Source organism: Polypterus senegalus, chromosome 7, assembly GCF_016835505.1.
Source record: "Polypterus senegalus isolate Bchr_013 chromosome 7, ASM1683550v1, whole genome shotgun sequence".
Classification (NCBI taxonomy): Eukaryota; Metazoa; Chordata; class Cladistia; order Polypteriformes; family Polypteridae; genus Polypterus; species Polypterus senegalus.
The window spans coordinates 168,531,908-168,549,805 of NC_053160.1; the positions used below are offsets into that span (position 1 = coordinate 168,531,908).

Consider the following 17,898-nt stretch of genomic DNA (forward strand, 5'->3'; position numbering starts at 1 on the left):
GGATGGGGGACCCAACGCCGTCTCACATGGTGATCGAGCTGCAGGCTATGGACGTATATATGTACGTAAGTAGGATTCAGTTAGCGTTGGGAACCCTCGTACCAAATTTCTTGGAGATGGGCCCATAAGTAACAAAGACTGTTGGAAAGTTCAATATGGCGGCTGACAGTGGCGTCATACCACCGAAATAAGTAAGCACATCGGTTTCGGTTAGCGCAGGGAAGCCGCCTACCAAATTTCGTGAAGATGGGGCCATAAATAAGAAAGTTCAAAATGGCGGACGTTGTCAACCATTACACGTAGAATTTAGAAACGAAACTTGCTTAACTTTTGTAAGTAAGCTGTAAGGAATGAGCCTGCCAAATTTCAGCCTTCTACCTACACGGGAAGTTGGAGAATTAGTGATGAGTGAGTCAGTCAGTCAGTCAGTGAGGGCTTTGCCTTTTATTGTATAGATTATTTCAGAAGACTTGATAGAATTCTGTTTTCACTATTTTTTGGATTATGGTAAAGGTCTAATTTAAACATCGACATATTTCATTTTTAGCTGTGTTAACTATTTCAAAAGAGGTAAATATTTTCAAAATCACTGTACAGTTTCCAGAAAGGCTATAAAAATATATTTCAGCAGAAAGGACACACGGATGATAAATAGTTGGTTACTTTAAAATCATATATGTATTTGGTTTATTGTATACATCTACAAACAAATATTTTAGTAAAGCACATATATGCCTTTTAAGTGTTATGTTAATGCATAGACTGATCATTACTTCTTTCACGTTTAAGCCATGCCACTAAGCATTGTCTTGTCCATTATAAAGTTGTGGGCAAAAGTAGGTTTACATTTATTCATATGGAAACAGACATGCAGGTTATGATTATTACAATAGCTTTATTAACTCAAAATAATGTCACAATGGCACAGTGCGCTTAGGTACAATCTCAGAAGTGCTAAACTCTGTTTTTTGCATACTCACAACTGTAAAACTCATTTTTGCCCACCCTTTTATTTCTGCAGATGCCTTACCTTAGCCATTCCATGTCTTTCTAGAATTCATGAGACAAAAGGAAACTGCATAATTTACTGTTATAGCCAATTAATCTAAATAAAATAGCATTCTGTCAAATACTCATGATTAAATCAAGCTCTCCAACAGGGTTAGAAAGAGTTTAAGAACAACAACAAAAAATTATTGATACTTACAGATTTTTTCCTGCTGCTTTCAACTTCTTTAAGTTCAGACTCTGTTTTACTAATTAACTCCCTGAGTTCATCAAGATTTGTGCACACAAGCTGAAAAAAGGTAAATATTTTTCAGTTTCCTTCAAAATAAATAAACACGTAATATTTACCAAATTAGAGATAATGATTTTCCCCTTAAAACTCCCACTGTTTAGTCAGCAAAATACAGCACATCCATGCAAACATTAAGTAGTAACACTATAGCTATAAACAATGAGGAATGGTGGCAAAGCTTTGACACTTGGGAAAGGACTCTGTCTATTTCAGCAGAATCTGGACAATCCCACGAGAGTTACAGTATCTCCATGCACAAGAAAAATCATTCCTTGTTATGTCACCAGATCCTGTTCACTGCAGATCTTGGCCAGCTTTTAGCAGCTATATTCAAAAATGTGAGGCCAACACCAAATGCATTTTTCTGTATTGTAAATTTAAACACTCGATGTTTGACATGTCTTACTGTTAAGTTTTCAACAAGAACAGCACAGAGGCACAGAACAACAGACTAACAATTAATAGCAAACTGTTTAGAAATAAGTGAAATAAACTGAAAAAAGTATATTTACTATTAACTATGTTTGTACTGAACTAAATAAAGTTGTGTTAAAAGAAGGGCAGCTGGGTGGCACAGTGGATAGTTTGGCCACCTCACCGGTCTGGACTCAAGGGCTTGAATCACACTCCTGGTTGTTGTGGCATTTGTATGTTATCCAAATGTCCATGTGGATTTTCCTCAGAATACTCTGCTTTTCTTCCCACATCCCTAAAGATGTGCACGTTTGGTTAATTAGTGATCCCAAATAGACAATATGCGGACGGATTAGAAAGGAATACGGTAAACAAATATTCTTCCTATGCAATCAAGAAAACCTTTCACTGCCTATGCTTGTTTGTCTCGTTTCCTTGACACCAAAATAGCAGGAGGTCCCTAGGTCACAATCTCCTAAGACAGAGACTTCTGTATTAAGCACTATTTGGCAAACACACAATTTATCAATTTTGATCAGAATAGGTATGGAACTTGCTTCACTTTAAGTAAAGGTCACCTTTTACACTGCCCTCTGAAGGTGAACAGGGCAACTGAACTACCTGTTGTGGAAAGGTATGCAATTTATTTTCTAACTGAGCAAGTTTAAAGAGTAAAAAGTGTCTGTATTTAACATTATTGATTTACGCACGATATATTTACTACATTGATATTTTAATAAATTTTTAAAAACCCATACCAGTTGTCACTTCCAATCAAGTCATAATGTGTTTAGCAAAAAAGGTGCACACTGAGGTATTTTACTCCAAGATTTAATCATATTTGGACAGGTTACTTTTAAAATGCTTCTCTTTTACAATTGACACTCTACTTGTATATTTTTAGCCACAAAATGAAAAAGTAAGCTCACTTTCTGTATTATATTCCTCTACACTGCTCTTAGGCTTAGTACACACTAACACAGATAGATCTGAAACCACAGTTGTTGTTTAAAAGTTTTTCTCGACACAATAGCATTTTCAGATCAAAATTACTCATTCTGAAATACAAAATCTTTTCAATTGGGCATGCATGGTTTCCCACCCAAGTGCAATGTTAAGTTTATGGAGCAAACAAAGTAAATTTGAAATGCTGAAAGAACAAGGGGCAAAACTATACTGACTTCTTTGTCTGGATAATGTACAACTGCTTAAAATGATATAAATAAGCATAATGTTGTCACAGACCTAAAAGATACACACCGTGAATCCTATCAAAATAAACGAGAGTGAAATATTTGAGTATTTCAAGGCGTGAACCTGTTAGCTGATGTAGAGAACTTAGGAGTAGACTATGCCCTGAGGAAAGATGAGATCGGAGGATGCAAAACTGAAATCGGTGCCTGATCACATGACAATCACACATCAGTGGTTTCAGAAACCTCAGTTTTCTCAACCTGCATTTTAATGAGTTTACCCAGCATTTTCAAATTTATACTCTGGAGCAGCCGAAAGAAGAAAAAAAGTGTCTTAGAGCAAGGTTAGTTTTTGGTGGTCAAAATGCTGTTTTAGTGTTAATGGAAGGCAAAAAGAGACAATATAAAGCTACACTTTCAAATGTATTCCTGTTAATGTGGACTATCTATATATATAATTCACTAAGGCAAGACACCCATGGAAAGCACGCCGGAAGGGGCATGTATTCACTAAGCCGCTGACAAGTAAGACACCTAAGGTGCACGCAGGGAGGAGCCACGCCCACCAACTCCAAGACCATTGGATACGACGACAACTCGCAGAGCCACGCCCACCAACTCGGACACGACGACACAGAAAGAATGGCGTCATTTATATTCGTCTGTCGTAGAGGCCTCATGTACCTCCGAGCCACCTTGACTGTTCATAGAGGCACGTTTCTCGCGGAGGTGAGTCGCCATATGCAGCCTGTAACACGGACGATTGTGTGTTGGTTCATTCCGTGCATTGTTACAATGTTGCTTTTCTTGCTGATTTATTACATTACCGATTTTTCAAATGTTAATTTTCTCCCTGTGCTTAAAAATCATTAAAAAACCGGCCTGATTATGCGGCTTATGGTATACCGCGGGTTGGCTAGTGTCTTACATTCTGCCTCTAAAAATTACAGTCCTACTTGTAAACAGCTGATTGGTGCCTAGCATATACTAGATTGACTACAGTTTCACCAAAACTAGTTCTCACTTGATATTTGTAAAGGTCAATGCCTTCCTGTAGTAAACAAAAGCAAGTTAAAATTCTAATATATTAGCCACACACACATTCATAAGCATGACTTCTTAATTTCAAATCAAGTGAACTATACATAAAATACTTTCTTGTTCAATTGACCAAAACAATAAAGTTTTAGTATGCCTTCAAGCATCAAAAGCACTCAAACACATGCATTAAAGCAGGGTTAAAGCCCTCTAAGACTCCAAAAAGAAGGCTGAGCTTCAGGAACATCTTCAGGTCTTCAACTCCAATGACACCTATATTTGTCCATGAGTAGAAAACTCCAGCAAGCATTTTTTCCAAGAGGAATGCGCCAACACCTTTGGAAACATTGCACATCAACACTAACCTAAGGTGAACCATGCAGAAATCCAGAAACACCTATATTGCAAGTAGAATGGATCCTGTGTGTGACCAAAATAATGTTGCATCACAACAGAAGGGTGAAAAACCCCAGAAACGCAAAGCTGAGACCCAGAGGAAGGTCCATTTTCACTTTCATAGTAAAACTATAACTATTAGAAGCACAAAGGTTTCACTTCCTTCTGTGTTTTGTTTAAGAAAACATTGAAGCATATTCACAGTCGCCTAGCTTCCCCGAAAACTTGCATATTGTAATCTGTTTAGTTAGCCAATAAAAAGTGCCATTTTGCTGGACTACTCATGCCTACTTTCTGAATGTGTGTATCACTGCCTTTCTTTACCATTTTATTGTTTTAAGGTTGGGAGTCAGGCCATCTAGTGGTGCCTCTTAGGTTAAGATTTTGCCCTGGTATCCGGCAGGTTGGTGGTTCAAATCTCTGTTACTGTCAAAACAGATATCTACTCTGTTGGGTCCTTGAGCAAGGCCCTTAACCTGCAATTGCTCCAGGGTGACGCCAAGGAGTTTGCAAAAACTAACAAATTCCTAACACAAGAAATTGTATAATACAAAATAAAAAAAAAAAAAAAGAATCTACACTCCCTCTAATCCAGCTGTGTTGTTTACTGCCTACGCAATCGTCCCATTACTGTGCTTTTACCTTTTGTCTCAAATAATAAAACAGTTTAATTCAGTTCTATTTTCCAGAACCACTTTGTCTGTCTCTAACCACTTAAAATTTTTGTCTCTGCAATCCAGACATTGCAGTGCTTGCATATACCCAAATGTTTTCATTCTCCATTTCGTGTTGTGCCCACTCTTTCAGTCGATCCACTTTCTGCATTTAGTCTAGTTGTCCTAGATTCTTATACTAGCTAAAGCACAAAGTTTAAAAAAAAAATAATTAAAAAATGAATGAAAAATTGACTATTTTTATGTTTATCTGTCTACAACCACTTAAAATATATATTCTACTAATAGGTTTTTATTATTACTCTTTATATTTCTGCTGTCACTTTAAAAGAACAAAATAAAATTAAAAACACAAAACTGGTCTATTTAATTCATTTTTATCTTCCTAGAACCACTTAAAACTTATATTAATGTTTCTATCATTACTCTTTACATTATTACTATCAATTCAAAATTCCTTACACATTTCTCAACTTGTTTACTATAAAGAGCATTGAAACAGTACATTCTGAGAGTCACTGCTGTTATATACATAAAATTTTTTTTTTTTTTTAAAAGGATTGACTTTGCCTATGGTTATTTGAGTAATGAAGTCCAGGACGTCGTTTGAAAAGGCATCACAGCTGAGAGATAATTTCATCTTTACTTTTATAATGCAATTCACATTCACTTACAACTTAGATTCAACAGCTCCCCTTCCTCTTTCCTAGTCTCTCTTTTCTTTGCATTTTGTAATCTTAATGTAAAAAAAAATTAAAAAAAATAAAAAATAAAAAACAATTACCATGTTTACTATATATACATATTTCCATTTTAAGTTTATATTAAACATCTCATACCCTACAAATAGCTTGTTTTGCTGTTTAATAATTTTATTAATGAGAAAAGAGTTTATAACTAGTTATTAACAGAAGTATGAGATTTTAAAGGTAATGTAATTTACTAACACTCTTGCTTTTTCAAGTACTCATTTTACTACTTAATCGTAGTTAAAGCAACTTCAAAGTCTGCACAGTAAAAGGGAAAATATAAATTCTTAAAGGAGCACAATTCAAATTGCACTTTCAAGGAACATCTGTAAAACTGTAAATAAACTGTAAATAAATCAAATAAATAAGAATTTTAGTTTTAGAAAACAAGAATTTAGAACCATAAAAATCAAACAATCGTCTACAGACAAAACAGGCAGCCTGTCACACTTTCCAACAAAATGAAGGGGAGTTTGGGACAAAGGTCAACTCTTTCACACAAACCATCCTCTACCTAAAAGCAACAACAATATATATTGCCTAATCACTTTTTGGATACGACTACCAACAAAAATATTTAAAAAAAAAAAACACTTCCAACACTACTGATTTTGAAAAACAAGTTTTACATTTATGTCAGCTTTCAGGCATAAGCACCCTCCTGCTTTAACAAAGATGCCATTTAAACGCAAAACAGTTCAACTCAAAATTACAAAACTGGTAAAGACCAGCGACTTATGTACTGTATGTGTAAACTTGTGGCAAATACCTCTCCTGCATAAACACTTTATTCTTGCTTCACTCATATACATCCAATTTAGATTTGAAAAAATCCTGTAGTAGCTAAGATATTTTACATATGCAAATGGAGCTATTGAGAAACAAAACCTTTACACTTTTAAATATAAAGCTTGACAATAAAGTTTGAATTTTAAAAATAAAAATTTAATTTGCTTGCATTTAGCATACAAAATAGTAAATAATAGGGAAGATGCGTCAGTAACACTTCCTGTTTTATCAATTCAACTTGCACAAAGTTTCTTTACACACCTAACAAATAGATTTGATTTTCTGACTTGGCATAACCACAGACCATTAATTTACTCCCATTAGCATCCAGTTGTTTCTAAAGTTTCTTTTAAGTTCAATGTGCAAGCCTGATACTACAGTATGTAGTAATGTCACATTTAACAAGAAAATGAGAGGAAGTAATATTTATAATCTTCTTAACCAAGCATGGTGCTCACTTGTTTATATGCTTAAAGTGAGACGACTGGATGGCAAGTGTGTACTGAATTTAGTTTAAAACTAAAACATTTTTTTCCTATATGTTTTAACAAAATTTTGCACTATTTCACTATTATTTGGCCAGTAAATATATTTTACTGATACACTGGCACACTTCAACAGCATAGCAGACAATGCCAACATGTATTTATACTGTAAATTTTACAGAGCAGGTCACCATGTTCTTGGGAAAACAGGTTATAACGCAAGTTCTCTTGTACATATTGTATTTTTATTTATGGTTTTGGGATGCAGTATGTGGCACCACATTTTCAATGGGAGACTCATCTTTCCTACATAGACAACATGACTCATCAATTCATGTACACTAACTGCTAGCATGACATTTTCTTAAGAGAATTCTAGGTCTGTAAATAGTTTATACACACAATGATTAGCGATTTGCATTATTAATTCAACTCTCATAATTTATCATTCAGTGAATAAATGTGTAAGTCACAATAAGTTTTGACAATTTTGATGTTACATATGTTGTACATTTTTATGCTTTTAAGCTTTAAGTCATTCATACTGTTGGATTTTGAGTACAAAAAAAGCTTCATAGATTACAACAATGCAAATGGTGCAAATCCAGGAGAAATGAATATTTAATGCAATAGCATACAATAATCTAGTGAGAGGAAGTGTGCTAATACTAACATTGTTGTACTTAATTAGAACTTGTCAGTGAGCATTATTCAGCAACATGCATGTTTCTCTGACCAAAAACACTAGTAGTCAGAAAAAAGCTTATTCAGGCTTTTTAGACAAAAAACACAAGTACATTTTATGTTTGGAATTAGAAGTAAAAAAATGCTATTTTCATTTACAAATTAAAAAATGCATTTTTCAGTTTGCTTGTTAAATTAACCCAAACGTACCTGAAATCTGGGCTCAGCAGGAAGACGAGGAGACGTTTTTCTTTTCTTTGGGCTAGACTCCTCTCTAGTTAAGGATCTTTTATCTAAAATGTAAAAGAGAACAATAAATTTTTTCTCAAACAAAAAGTCAGTCCTTGTATTAATAAGAAAATAACTCTCAGTGCAAAATAAACTTAAAGGGAACAAAGTGTACTTCAGAAAACAGAAACTGAATAGTAAATTGAAGTAGATAAAACAATACTGCAGGACCAGTGCAACAGACAAAAGAAGAATACAATTAGAGAATGTTGTTCGAGCTAAATACATTAAAATGAAGAGAAGCTAGGTTGGCTGAATAAGTCCACTTATTTAACTTCACAAACACGCCTAGGAATGGAGTTATAGAAAGCAGGTCCCTTAAAGCCAAATGAGCATTCAGCGACAATGGCAAAATTAGCCTTCAAAATTGTGACCAAGCTGGTGTCAGAAGATTTTGTCCCACTGGCTGACTGGCTGGAATGATTTAAGCAACACCACCAGATACAAAGCAAGTCACTTATCTAAATCAATAGCAGAGTTTTGACCATAATGTGGTATTGTTTACATTCATAAACTCTTCAGCTCGAAGTAAGTCTTTATTTTGGACGCAAATCAAAACATGAAGAACCACCAGAAAAAAAAATCTACAAGAATAATTCTGGCTGTACTGCTAAGTATGATACAATATGGAGGAAAGGAGAGACTAGAGAGTGAGGATAGTCCTTAGCTGAAGATTTATGCTTTTCTCTCCAAGTGGGCGAATGTAGAACATTGGCACATTACTTACCTCCAGACTTTAGGAAATTCCTAGCCAGGTGTCATGTTTGGAGGAAACCAGGCACTGCTCATCACCAGGCCAATACCATCCCTACAGTGAAGCATGGTGTTGGCAGCATCATGCTGTGGGGATGTTTTTCAGCGGCAGGAACTGGGAGACCAGTCAGGATAAAGGGAAAGATGACTGCAGCAATGTACAGACATATCCTGGATGAAAACCTGCTCCAGAGCGCTCTTGACCTCAGACTTTTGGCATAGGCCTGATGAAGAGCGGTGCCTGGTTTCCTCCAAATGTGACGCCTGACATTCACACCAAAGAGTTCAATCTTTGTCTCACCAGATCAGAGAATTTTGTTTCTCATGGTCTGAGAGTTCTTCAGGTGCCTTTTGGCAAACTCCAGGCGGGCTGCAATGTGCTTTTTACAAAGTAGTGGCTTCTGTCTGGCCACTCTACAATGCAGGCCTATTTGGTGGATTGCTGCAGAGGTGGTTGTCCTTCTGGAAGGTTCTCCCCTCTCCACAGAGGACCTCTGGAACCCTGACAGAGTGACCATCGGGTTCTTGGTTACCACCCTGACTAAGGCCCTTCTACCCCGATCGCTCAGTTTAGATGGCCGGCCAGCTCTAGGAAGAGTCCTGGTGGCTTTGAACTTCTTCCACTTACGGATGATGGAGGCCACTGTGCTCATTGGGACCTTCAAAGCAGCAGAAATTTTTCTGTAATCTTCCTCAGAATGCACCCAGTGCAACTTGCCCCACTTTCCCTGTTGCCAAGTAATGTTGAACCAAATCGGCACAACGGTGCTCCCAAATACGCACTTTGCTGATAAACTGAGCGCACTGCGCACTGAGTTCACACAGCGCTTTGGTGACTCTGAAGAACAAAAAAAAAGAATTTTGAGTTGTTTCGCAACCCATTTGCCGTCGATGTGGAAACTGCACCTGTGCAGATTCAGATGGAGGCGACTGAGCTGCAGTGTAATGGCACACTGAAGGCAAAGTACGATACTGCAGGGCCCGCACACTTTATTCACTCAATTCCCGCACAAATGCTCCAGCTCCATCTACATGCGGCTCGAAACCTTGTGCATGGTTGGTACCACATATCTGTGTGAGAAGCTCTTCTCAGTCATTAAGACTAACAAAACAGCACACAGGAGTCGCCTCACTGATGAGCACCTGCAGTCCATCCTGAGAATCTCCACAACACAGAACCTCACACCAAACAGAAACAAACTTCTTGTCAAAAAAAGATGCCAGGCGTCCAGCTTTGATAAAATGACATAAGAGCAAAGACAACTGAATGATTTGATTTGTTATTGCTGAAAAGAACACATTTTATTTATATTTCCAGGTTTTGTTATGCACCATGTTCATATTTGAATTTGTATAATTTTGACAGGATATATTTTTATGGAGAGCAAAATATTATAAGTTATTTAAGGTTTGAGTTGATTTATTCCAGAATAATATTCTGTCGACTAAATAAAAATTCCTTCTATTTAAAATTTAAATAGAACTTGAACAGAAACGATAGTTCATAATATCCACGCAGACATGCACGTAAGAGCGGGAGTCATCCGTTTTAACAAACAGCGTATTGCACTGATACGAAATGGCCTGCCCATTTAATTATTTAGGAATGGATAAATAAAGATTTTGTACAAATAATGTTTTTCATTTTTCTTCCTTCATGGATTCTGGCACCCCCAGCAACAGTTGCTCGCACCCCAAAGACTGTACAGTATATATGTGTGTGTGTGTATATATATAGATATATATATATATATATATATAGATATAGATATAGATATATATACAGATATAGATATAGATATATATACTGATATAGATATAGATATATATATAGATATAGATATAGATATACATACAGATATAGATATAGATATATATATATATATATATATACTAGCAGAATACCAGGCCATGGAGAAGTAGTGTGTTAAAGAAGTTATGAAAAAGAAAAGCAAACATTTTAAAAATAACGTAAGATGATTGTTAATGTAATTGTTTTGTCATTGATATGAGTGTTGCTGGCATATATATATATATATACATATATACACACACAGACACATATATAAACATATATATACATATAAACATATATATAAATATATATATATATATATATATATACAGTTATATATATATACACACATACATATATACATATACATATATATACACATACTGTATATATACACACACACACACACATATATACATACTGTATATACAACATATACAAATCTACATATATATATCTACATATATATATACAGTGGTGTGAAAAACTATTTGCCCCCTTCCTGATTTCTTATTCTTTTGCATGTTTGTCACACAAAATGTTTCTGATCATCAAACACATTTAACCATTAGTCAAATATAACATAAGTAAACACAAAATGCAGTTTTAAATGATGGTTGTATTATTTAGGGAGAAAAAATCCAAACCTACATGGCCCTGTGTAAAAAGTAATTGCCCCTTGTTAAAAATCACCTAACTGTGGTGTATCACACCTGAGTTCAATTTCCATAGCCACCCCCAGGCCTGATTACTGCCACACCTGTTTCAATCAAGAAATCTCTTAAATAGGAGCTGCCTGACACAGAGAAGTAGACCAAAAGCACCTCAAAAGCTAGACATCATGCCAAGATCCAAAGAAATTCAGGAATAAATGAGAACAGAAGTAATTGAGATCTATCAGTCTGGTAAAGGTTATAAAGCCATTTCTAAAGCTTTGGGACTCCAGCGAACCACAGTGAGAGCCATTATCCACAAATGGCAAAAACATGGAACAGTGGTGAACCTTCCCAGGAGTGGCCAGCCGACCAAAATTACCCCAAGAGCGCAGAGACGACTCATCCGAGAGGTCACAAAAAACCCCAGGACAACGTCTAAAGAATTGCAGGCCTCACTTGCCTCAATTAAGGTCAGTGTTCACGACTCCACCATAAGAAAGAGACTGGGCAAAACGGCCTGCATGGCAGATTTCCAAGACGAAACCACTGTTAAGCAAAAGAACATTAGGGCTTGTCTCAATTTTGCTAAGAAACATCTCAATGATTGCCAAGACTTTTGGGAAAATACCTTGTGGACTGATGAGACAAAAGTTGAACTTTTGGAAGGCAAATGTCCGTTACATCTGGCGTAAAAGGAACACAGCATTTCAGAAAAAGAACATCATACCAACAGTAAAATATGGTGGTGGTAGTGTGATGGTCTGGGGTTGTTTTGCTGCTTCAGGACCTGGAAGGCTTGCTGTGATAGATGGAACCATGAATTCTACTGTCTACCAAAAAATCCTGAAGGAGAATGTCCGGCCATCTGTTCGTCAACTCAAGCTGAAGCGATCTTGGGTGCTGCAACAGGACAATGACCCAAAACACACCAGCAAATCCACCTCTGAATGGCTGAAGAAAAACAAAATGAAGACTTTGGAGTGGCCTAGTCAAAGTCCTGACCTGAATCCAATTGAGATGCTATGGCATGACCTTAAAAAGGCGGTTAATGCTAGAAAACCCTCAAATAAAGCTGAATTACAACAATTCTGCAAAGATGAGTGGGCCAAAATTCCTCCAGAGCTGTAAAAGACTCATTTCAAGTTATATAAGCGATTGATTGCAGTTATTGCTGCTAAGGGTGGCCCAACCAGTTATTAGGTTCAGGGTGGCAATTACTTTTTCACACAGGGCCATGTAGGTTTGGATTTTTTTTTTATCCCTAAATAATAAAAACCATCATTTAAAAACTGCATTTTGTGTTTACTTATGTTATATTTGACTAATGGTTAAATGTGTTTGATGATCAGAAACATTTTGTGTGACAAACATGCAAAAGAATAAGAAATCAGGAAGGGGGCAAATAGTTTTTCACACCACTGTATATTAGGGGTGGGACTCGATTAAAAAAATTAATCCAATTAATTAGAGGCTGTGTAAGAATTAATCTTGATTAATCGTATGTAATCGCACACGTAAATTTGCCCCAAATCGCAAATGTTTTTTTTTTATTTAAAAGCGGTTTTAGTGGGCGACAGAATCAAATAATAGACATGGACATGAATATTGTAAACTGAAGCTGTTTTAATTTCTGAAAAAAAGCCTTTAAACTGCATTTGAATTCAAAACAGAAACAAAAATATCATCCCTGGTTAAAATTGGGCAGACTTAAAAATAAAGTGGTAGTTTAAGTACTTTAAGTACATTTTCAGAATAGTATTGTCTTTAAATAATAATAACCAAAATTTCACCATAAAGTGCAGTTTTCTTCTTAAAAAATAAGTCAGAAACATAAAAGGTAATTTGACCAGCTTACTCTTTAAACTCTGAGTAACATTAGCCAAAATTATTTTGTACATTAGGCTAAAACAGTGTGATCATTGAACATTTTGTAATTAGATGTATTTAGAATTACTAACGGTCACGGAAGTCCAATGATCCCCAGTAAGAGCCACAAAGTCCGCTTTCTGTAATGCATCTAATTTTGCTTGCTTTTCAGTGTGCACAAAACCATGCTTTTATCAAGGCTTCTCGGAAGTCGAAATGATCAGTCGTAGGAGCGCTTTATTCCGACTCTAACATTTTTGTAGCTGTGATGTGTGCATCAGTGTAATGGATGTACCAGGAAATCATGCATTGACAAAAGTTCCGTTTGCTTGGAATTGAAAGTGTGATTAAATCGTTATTTTTAGCGCGTTATGGAGTACATGCATCGAAGCTTCTCAGCTGTGCTTGTGCTAAGAAAGGGAAAATTTTAAAAATAACGTAACATGATTCTGCGTTAACCTAATATTTTTCATACGTCCCAAACCAAGGAGATCGAAGGTAAAATGAATCGGTAGCGCGTACATAGTCAGTACATCCCTCTCGGGAATCGAACCTCGAATGTCGGCGTTAGAGGCTTAAGACTCTACAATTAGCCACAGCGTGTGGCTTGTCTATGCTAAAGTATGTATTGTAGATCGGGTATATATATACATTTATATATATATACCCGTGTATCGCAGTGGAGAAGTAGAAGTTATGAAAAGAAAAGGGAACATTTTAAAAATAACGTAACATGATTGTCAATATACAGTAATTGTTTTGTGAGTGTTATTGAATGTTGCTGTCATCAAGGATTTGATTATCATTATTTCTTTCAATCAGGCTCGTATTTGTAGGATGTGTTCAAGTTACATTCCGTGTTTGTCAATCGTTGTAAAGATAAGAGGTTTCATTCATCGATTAGTTCCTTACTGCATCAATAAACAGCTCGTCTTCCTTTTATCTGTGATGTGACAAACTGCATGCACGGGTTTTTTTTACACTGTCTTCCTTTAGCAGGACATTCACTTTTTCCACCGTGTGCTTTGTTTCGCAGTAGCTGCACTTATGAATATGATTCTATGTATAAGGCGCTTCATATTTTTTGCTGCCTTCTCAATTGTGTAATTCGGTTTTGTTCAGCACTCTTTGGAACTGTTGCTTTTGTCTGTGCACTGCGTCAGTTCACGTGAGCAGCTTGGTGTTCTTGCATCGAAGGTTCCCAGCTGTACTGGTGCCACCTCGTGTAATGTCAGCTAAGACCCGCACTTAAAACTTTCTCTCGCAGTTTCAATGAGTTTGTGCCAAACACCACCCTGACCATCTCATCTTCCTCTGCATAAGCACAGTCCTTCACACGTGAATATTTACCGGCAGTGTTTGTATTGGATTGCCGCTGATGGGCGGCCTTATATGGGCAGGCACTAAATTACAAACGCTAGTGGCAGCCTGTCTATGAACTTAATTTAATATAAACTTACGGTTCACGCCGTGCTTTGTTTCCGCAGTAGCTGTACTTATGAATATGCTTGTATGCATCATTTGCTTCATAATGTTTTTCTGCCTTCTCAATTGTGAAATGGCGTTTTGTGCTGATCGCTGTTTGGAGTTCTCCCTTGTGCTCTACGTACTTACGTAGGAGGCGTGATGATGTCACACGAAACTCCGCCCCCCGCGGCCATCTCCAACTCAAGACTCCATTACATTATATGGGGAAAAATAGCTTCCAGTTATGACCCTTATGCGTAGAATTTGGAAATGAAACCTGCCCAACTTTTGTAAGTAAGCTGTAAGGAATACGCCTGCCAAATTTCAGCCTTCTACCTACACGGGAAGTTGGAGAATTAGTGATGAGTCAGTGAGTGAGTGAGTGAGTGAGGGCTTTGCCTTTTATTAGTATAGATATATATATACACACGAGGTGTGGCAGAAAAGTAATGAGACTGGCAACACTGCAAGCGATCTGGCAACGCTGCGCTGTTGTCCTTTATAGAGCACGTGTATCAGTACCCTCCCATAGCTCAGTGCGAATTTCAACTCCTTCTGTTAACTACGTGATTTTTGTGACTGCTATTAGCGAAGTTGTGTTTTGGGTCACGCAAAATGGAACAGCGGAATTTGTAGCAACGTTGTGCCATTAAATTGTGTGTTAAGCTTGGAGAATTTTTATAAAGACATCCTTGAAAGGCTCAGAAAAAGGGTCATTCGCGTGAGACCAGACACTGCAGACAAATGGATGCTCCATCATGACAACGCCCCATGTCACACTGCCCTGTCCATAACAAATTTTGACCTCAAAAGGCATTCCTGTGGTTCCCCAGCCCCCTTATTCACCTGACCTCAGTCCGTGTGACTTTTTCCTTAACTGAAAAATGTCCTCAAAGGACGTCATTTCGGGACTTTAGAAAACATCCAAAAGAGTGTAACGGACATGCTGAAGATCATACCGGTTGAAGACTTCCAGCGCTGCTACCAACAGTGGGAACAATGTCTCCATCGGTGTGTAGCTGCCCAAGGGAACTACTTTAAAAGGGATAACATTGATGTTTGAAAAGAAAAAAAACTTTGGTAAATAAAAAAATCAGTCTCATTACTTTTCTGCCACACCATGTATATATATATATATATATATATATATATATATATATATATATATATATATATATATATATATATATATATATATATATATATATATATATATATATATATATATATATATTTATATTTTTTTTATTTATTAAAAATGGTGCACGACAATTCCTGGCCTCATGTGGTGAGAGTATGCAGGCAGTTCCTGGAGGATGAAGGAATTGATACCATTGACTGGCCACCACACTTTCCTGACCTAAATCCAATAGAACACCTCTGGGACATTATGTTTTGGTCCATCCAATGCCACCAGGTTGCACCTCAGACTGTCCAGGAGCTCAGTGATGCCCTGGTCCAGATCTGGAAGGAGATCCCCCACAACACCATCTGTCATCTCATTAGAAGCATGCACCGATGATGTCAGGCGTATCGCAGTGGAGAAGTAGAAGTTATGAAAAAGAAAAGGGAACATTTTAAAAATAACTTAACATGATTGTCAATATACAGTGATTGTTTTGTGAGTGTTATTGAATGTTGCTGTCATCAAGGATTTGATTATCATTATTTGTTTCAATCAGGGTTGTATTTGTACGATGTGTTGTGTTCAAGTTACATTCCGTGTTTGTCAATCGTTGTAAAGATAAGAGGTTTCATTTATCGATTAGTTTCTTACTGCATCAATAAACAGCTCGTCTTCCTCTTTATCTGAGATGTGACAAACTGCATGCACAGGTTTTTTTTTTTTACACTGTCTTCCTTTAGCAGGACATTCACTTTTTCCACCATGAGCTTTGTTTCCGCAGTAGCTGCACTTATGAATATGATTGTATGTATCAGACGCTTCATATTTTTTTGCTGCCTTCTCAATTGTGTAATTCGGTTTTTGTTCAGCACTCTTTGGAACTGTTGCTTTTGTCTGTGCACGCGTCAGTTCACGTGAGCCGCTTGGTGTTCTTGCATAGAAGGTTCCCAGCTGTGCTGGTGCCATCTCGTGTAATGTCAGCTAAGACCCGGCACTTAAAACTTTCTCTCGCAGTTTCAATGAGTTTGTGCCAAACACCACCCTGACCATCTCATCTTCCTCTGCATAAGCACAGTCCTTCACCCGTGAATATTTACCGGCAGTGTTTATATTGGATTGCCGCTGATGGACGGCCTTATATGGGCAGGCACTAAATTATAAACGTTAGTGGCAGCCTGTTTATGAACTTAATTTAATATAAACTTACGGTTCACGCCGTGCTTTGTTTCCGCAGTAGCTGTACTTATGAATATGCTTGTATGCATCATTTGCTTCATAATGTTTTTCTGCCTTCTCAATTGTGAAATGGCGTTTTGTGCTCATCGCTGTTTGGAGTTCTTCCTTGTTCTCTACGTACGAGGCGTGATGATGTCACACGAAACTCCGCCCCGCACGGCCATCTCAAACTCAACTCCATTACATTATATGGAGAAAAATAGCTTCCAGTTATGACCCTTACGCGTAGAATTTTGAAATGAAACCTGCCCAACTTTTGTAAGTAAGCTGTAAGGAATAAGCCTGCCAAATTCTTCTACCTACATGGGAAGTCTTTTATTAGTATAGATACACACACATATATATATATATATATATATATATATATATATATATATATATATATATATACACACACACACACACACACACACACACACACACACACACGTATATACACATGCATCTATACATATACATCCGTTGCACCTCCAGTTCCACTTCAGTGCGTTTTGCCTCCGGGAGTCTATAGGGCCTCTCCCGGACAATTACTCCGTTGTCCGTGACTATATTGTGCGCAATCAGCGAGGTCTGGCCCGGTGACTCGCTCACTACTTCGGGGACGGCCTGGGTTATCTCCTGCCGCTGTAAGGGTGTCAGCTCATCACCGAGGTTAAGGGCAGACGTGCTAGCGAATAGGGAGAGGGATCTACGAGTGTCGGGAGACTGCTCCCTGTCCTTCCAAGGTTTTAACAAATTGATATGGTAGATCCTCTTGCTCAGCCGACGATTAGGTTGTTTAACTAAATAGTCGACGAGCCCCTTTCTTTCCTTAACCTCGTATGGCCCCTGCCAGTGAGCTAGCAATTTGGAATGGGAGGTAGGAACGAGCACCATCACTCGATCCCCCGGGCAGAACTCTCGGAGGACGGAGTTGCGGTTGTAACACCGGGCCTGCGCTGCCTGCGCATGAGTCATGTGATCGTTTAGGAGTGGTCTGATTTTAGCTA

At 37.3% G+C, this 17,898-nt stretch overlaps 1 protein-coding gene across 1 annotated transcript in view; it reads right to left on the minus strand.

The window, feature by feature from the left end:
- The window catches only part of LOC120533004 (uncharacterized protein KIAA2026), a 103,358-nt gene that overhangs the window by 47,300 nt on the left and 38,160 nt on the right, over positions 1-17,898 (minus strand). Inside the window, exons 4-5 of the mRNA XM_039759591.1 lie at positions 7,933-8,015; positions 1,208-1,297 (exon numbers count right to left, since the gene is read on the minus strand). Coding sequence (XP_039615525.1) covers positions 1,208-1,297; positions 7,933-8,015 — 173 coding nt within the window. The remainder of the gene's footprint in view (positions 1-1,207; positions 1,298-7,932; positions 8,016-17,898) is intronic.